Consider the following 5413-nt stretch of genomic DNA (forward strand, 5'->3'; position numbering starts at 1 on the left):
CAGCAGGGAGCCCCCGCCCAGCCCAGAGTGACCTGTTCCCAGCACCGGTGCGCCCAGGAGCACAGGCGTGAGTTGCAGGGCCCCTCTGCTACCTCCCAGCTTGTTTGCAGCCAGGTGGGAACGCGCTGCCCTGAATGTTCACCTAACCAGCACATCACGCGGAGCCCTGCCGTGCTATGGTGCGCTTCGCCCGAACGCTGCTCTCCCCTTCCTAAAGGAAGCAAAACCTCATGCAGGTGCAAGCCCAGGGAGAGAAAGAGGTCGTGTCAAGGACTCCTCTTTGAAGCCAGGTGTGGTGGCACATTGTGATCCCAGCTACTCAGAAGGCCGAGGTAGGAGGATCACAAGTTCAAGGCCAGCTGGGCAGTTTAGCAAGACCCCTGTCTCAAAAAGGGCTGGGAATACAGCTGAGGGACAGAGCACCTGCCTAGCATCCTGTGTGAGGCCCTGGGTTCACTCCTTAGTACCACTAAAATAAAAATATTTGATGCAGGATGGGGACCCGGGAAGAATCGGAGAAGCTCCCAGAGGACCCCTCACCCGCCACCATAGACAGTGCTGCCCGTGGGGGTTGTGACAGCCAGCTATGCTGGTGTCCGGGGCCCACCAGGGAGGCCTGGCGTGCACAGGGTGCCCTCCTGTCTGGCTGCAGGCCGTGGTCGGCACCTCGGGGCCGATGTGGCTGGGACCCGCCATGAGCCTGTGGGGTGAGCCAGCCAACGGCCTGAGAGCATGGCCCCTCCGCTGCGTGCTCCGTGGGTGAATAATCCCGTCTTGAAAGTCTCCCGAGCCGTGACTAAAGACTTCCTGTGGAGAGCTGTCAGCGCCGTGCAGAGCCTGTGACTCACAGAGCAGTAGGACTGGCATAAAACGACACCACACAATGGCCGGCCTGTCCACCTCGGCATCGACAGCACTGCTGCTGTTCGAGTTCTCAGGCTCCTGTGCTTCTGCATCAAGCATGTTTTGGATGTTGATAATGAAGCAGCGTGGAGCTCACAGCAGCAGGTTCTAGAGGGGGAGCCGCCCTCAGGCGAGGCCGGAGAGGGAAGGTGGGCCTGGGTGCGGCCCGAGAGGGAGGTGCGTCCGGAGCGAGCCAGGTCTCATTCATTCGCTTTGGGAGTCGGTCAACCCACCCGTGTCTGCCACATGCTTCAAGGGACCCTAAACGTGCATCGCACCACCAAGAAGAGGCCATGATGGGCTGTTCCCAGCGGCAGCCTTGAGGGAGTCAGACATGCAGTTGGGCAGGGGGGGGCCGCATTGCCTGGAGTCCACTACTCAGTGTTCGGGAGGGGACGGGTCCCCCTCAGCCGGCCTCGGCGGCCTGGCCTGCGTCCGCGCCCTCGGCTTCCACCTGGTTGCCCTTGCCCAGCTTTTTCAGGCTCTCCAGGAAAGCCTTCCAGGTCTCGGGCACGCTCTTCTCCAGCAGCCAGCCCTCGCTCTCACACTCCGGGTCCTCGGGGTTGGACACGCTCTCCAGCGCCGTGTGCAGGTAGCGCAGCCCGACGGTGATGGCCACCTGTGGGGCAGGACCAGGACGGGGGGGGGAAGTGGGCGGGAGCTAGGAGTTGGGCCGGTAGGGGCCAGGAGCTCATCCGCCCATCCCCCCGGGAGGGTCCAGGGGTTTAAACGGGGGCAGTCAAGTCTGGCCTCATGCCTAAGGCACCATGCTTATCCCACCTGTCTCAGCCTCCCAGGGCTGCTGTGGGTTCCCCTCACCCCGTCCTCTCCCCACTCTGGCTCTTCACCCATTAGCCCATCAACTCGCCCCTGCTCCTGAGCTGCCTGCCACAGCCCACCCTCCTCCCATCCCCCGATCCTGGGTTCCAGTCCCCGCCCCATTCCCAGCACATTCCTTGGCATATTTTGGCTGTTGGGTGACTTCGGTGGATAGGCTTTAAAAGTCACCTCCTTAGCTAGTGCACACCTGTAATCCTAGCACCCTGGAAGGCTGAGGCAAGAAGATCACACTTTCAAGCCCAGCCTGAGTGAGACCCCAAAACAAAGTTTTCTAAAAGGGCTAGGAATGTAGCTCAATGTGAAAGCTCTGGGTTCAATCCCCAGTACTAGGGCTGGGAATATAGCTCAGTGGCACAAGCACCTGCCTGGCAAGCGCAAGGTCCTGAGTTCGATTCCCAGTTCAAAAAAAAAAAAAAAAAATCCCCAGTACTGCTAAAAAGCAGTCATCTCTCTCCTGCAGACAGTCTCCTGTGGTTCCTCTGTAGCCGTTACTTTGACTGAGGAGTAGGGACCAGGAATAGACAACTGGATTTGTTCATTGTGATGGCTTCTGGTGAGGAAGCCGGGCTTCACCTGGGCTGCCAGTTTTCAGGAGAAGCAGCACCTTGGTCACGTGGCTTGCGCTGCCTCAGTAGGTGTGGAGCCCGTAGTCCCAGGGGGGAGTAGCACCTGATGCTAGTGACTGATAGAACTGTAGGTTTTGTTTTTATCAATTCCAAGTGTAAATGGATAAAGAAGATGGGGGGTTATGCCATGGAGTACTACTCTGCCATAAAGAAGGATAAGCTTGAGACATTCTTAGGTAAATGGATGCATTGAGACCATACTGGTAAGTGAAATAAATGGGACACACGTGTGTAGATACTGCATGGTTTCTATGGTGTGAGAAACCAAAAGTGTGGAATAAGGGTCAATCGCAAGTGTAATGACGTATTTTACACTGGAAAAAGTCGCCTCCTCCAGCAAGCCTGGGTGGTGTGAGCACACCCACTCTGGAACCCCTGCCTTCCTAAAAGAGCCCAACGTATGATCAGCGCTGCCCTTCATGATGACCACACTTTGGCTCGCAAGTCTGATGTCATCCTCCCCCGTGTGCCTGTCACAGGTCTGCCCATTCAGGCTTAGAGGAAAAGTCAGGGCGTGCAGACTCCCTGGCCCCAGCGAGCTGGCCCGTCTCATGCGGTCACCAGTCCCCGTACAGGTGGCGAGAGGCAGTGATGGCCCGCAGCCCCCTGATTTCTGCTCCCCTCCCGAGCTTCCTGTGCTGGGCTGGGGTCCTGTTCTCCAGCCTCCTAGCAGTGAGCTGCACCCCTTTCTCCCCCTCACCCCCTGACTCTGCCTCAAGGAGCAACGACCAGTAAATGGACACAGTGTCTGCCTGGACGCCGGAGAAGCCTCCGGGCACAATGGCCACCTCTCCTTCCACGTGGGCATGGCACACCCTGTGAGTGTCCACAGCCCGGGTCCCCACCACCACCTTCACTGCCGGTCACCCGCTCACCCTGGTTCAGCACCTAGAACAGCGCCCTGCCCGCCTCCGAGTTGAATTCCTGCAGGAGCCCTGAATGAATTCAGCGCATTCCAGGGCTCGCTAGGGTCTGGCTCTAGAGCCCCGGGATGGAGGTTAAGCCTTACAGAGGGGGCGGGGGTGAACCTGAAGATGATTAGGGTTACCACGGAAGTTCCCGAACACCCAGTGTGCATATCACTGCCCCGAGTCCCCACCCAGAGCTTGGTGCTGCCATTCCCCTGTGACAGAGATCAGTCTACTCTCGGATGGAGGGTGAGCCTCCAAGACCTGCTGGGTGAAAGGAGCCGAGCGAAGCAGGTCTCCCTCTGTGGCACAGGGACAGCAGAGACACGGGGCCCAGGGCTGGGTGGGGAGGGAGGGAGAGGAGTTCTCTGAGTTGATGGAAATGTTTCTTTGTTTTTTTGTCGTTCTGAGACAGGGTCTCGCTATGCAGTTCAGGCTGGCCTTGAGCTCACTTTGTAGCCCAGGCTGGCCTCGAACTCGCAATGATCCTCCTGCCTCAGCCTCCCCAGTGCTGGGATTACAGGTGTGCACCACCATGCCCGGCTATGGAAACGTTTAGAACTAGAGGCAGCAGTCACATGATGTGAATGTCCCGAGGGCCACTGAATTGTATACTTACTGTGGTGACTTTGTGTGCTCTGCATTTCACCTAAAGAAGTTACTTTTGTAAGTGGAGACCCTGAAGTCTGAGCCTGGTGCTCTGTCCCCACTCTCCTCCTGCTGAACCCCAGGGGCTCCCTCTGCCCCCCACCATCTGCCAGCGGGCTGACCTCAAAGAGCCACACAAGCAGCGTGACGATGCCCATGGAGCTCATGAGGCTGCCGTAGTAGCCCAGCAGGGCGTCCCTGCAGCCCCGCAGCCACAGGTTGAGCTCCTCGGTCTGGTGGTCGTAGCTGTAGTGTGCGGAGTTGTTGGTGAGCTGGTACTGGATGCAGGGCCGCGGCGAGCTGGGGTTGCAGCAGCTGAAGGGCACCCCGTCCACCAGGTACCGCCCGTCCACGTTGCTCTTGATGCGGCTGCGGGGAACAGACAGCCTGGTGAGAGCTTCAGGGCTTCCTACCCGGCACCTGCTCCCACCACCCTGCTGCTGGAAACCTGCGCCTCCGCCCGTTCACTCCCTCACTCACTCATCCACTTGCTGTGCCCCCGCCGTGTGCAGCCCTGGTGCTGGGCACGGCCCCTGACCGTGCCTTTCCGGAGCAGATGGGAACCCATGAGGTGGATAAACAGGAACACAGACAGCCAGCAGCCCCTGCGTCTGGCCGGAAGCCAGGGTGGCCATGGACGAGGCTCTGCCCGGCACTCGTGACTGTCAGGGTTTGGGCCCAACCCCTCGCCAACCTCATCTCCCCTTGTGGGATGGAGGCCAGCAGACGCAGCCTGGTCCTGGCCCCGCCCGGTGGTAGCTCCTTTCTCCCCCGAAGGACGCCCAGCTCCCTGGGTTGCCCAGCTGACAGGGAGGGCTCCCAGCGGCTTTTGCATTTCTCGGTTTATGCAGTTTTTAGAGTACATCATACCTCACAAGGTTCAGAATGCAAAAGGCACTTTCCAGTGGACGGTCTCCCAGCCCACAGGCAGGCCATGTGTTCTACCCGACCTATGGTCATCCTGGGTGTCTCTTGTAAAACTCCTCAGGCCACACTTGGGATTTGCACACTCAGCTGTGTGTCCGTTGTCTCTAGTAAAAGCTGCCATGGAGCCATGCAGTACTCAGGAGCAGCAGACTTTTACAGCACAAGGACAGAAAGCATGTCACGGTGCAAAGCAGAAATCATTGTACACTTGCAAATACAGAAATGTGTCGTTAATCTCACTCCAGATGCAAGGGCTTACTGTGCCTGCTATTTCCTCTGCGGCCCAGTGAGATTTCAGTGATGGTATCTCGACTGTCAGAGCAAATCTGTACCGCTCAGGCCTTGTGTACCATGGCCAGTATGCAATATATGAATCACATCCTTGTCAATAAAACCATCAGCATGTAAAAGAGGAAAGTTGGGCATGATGGTGCACACCTGTAATCCCAGCACTCAGGAGGCTGAGGCAGGAGGATCACTGTGAGTTTGAGGCTAGTCCAGGCTACCTGTTGAGTTCAAGGCCAGCATGAACTATATAAGGAGACCCTGTCTCAAAAAAAA

At 58.0% G+C, this 5413-nt stretch overlaps 1 protein-coding gene across 1 annotated transcript in view; it reads right to left on the bottom strand.

The window, feature by feature from the left end:
* Positions 1-1302: 1302 nt before the first annotated feature.
* The window catches only part of Prph2 (peripherin 2 (retinal degeneration, slow)), a 10579-nt gene continuing 6468 nt past the window's right edge, over positions 1303-5413 (bottom strand). The window contains exons 2-3 of the mRNA XM_005389723.2: positions 4048-4294; positions 1303-1522 (exon numbers count right to left, since the gene is read on the bottom strand). Coding sequence (XP_005389780.1) covers positions 1310-1522; positions 4048-4294 — 460 coding nt within the window. The 3' untranslated portion in view covers positions 1303-1309. The remainder of the gene's footprint in view (positions 1523-4047; positions 4295-5413) is intronic.

This window comes from Chinchilla lanigera, unplaced genomic scaffold (assembly GCF_000276665.1).
Source record: "Chinchilla lanigera isolate Chin_1 unplaced genomic scaffold, ChiLan1.0 scaffold00036, whole genome shotgun sequence".
NCBI lineage: Eukaryota > Metazoa > Chordata > Mammalia > Rodentia > Chinchillidae > Chinchilla > Chinchilla lanigera.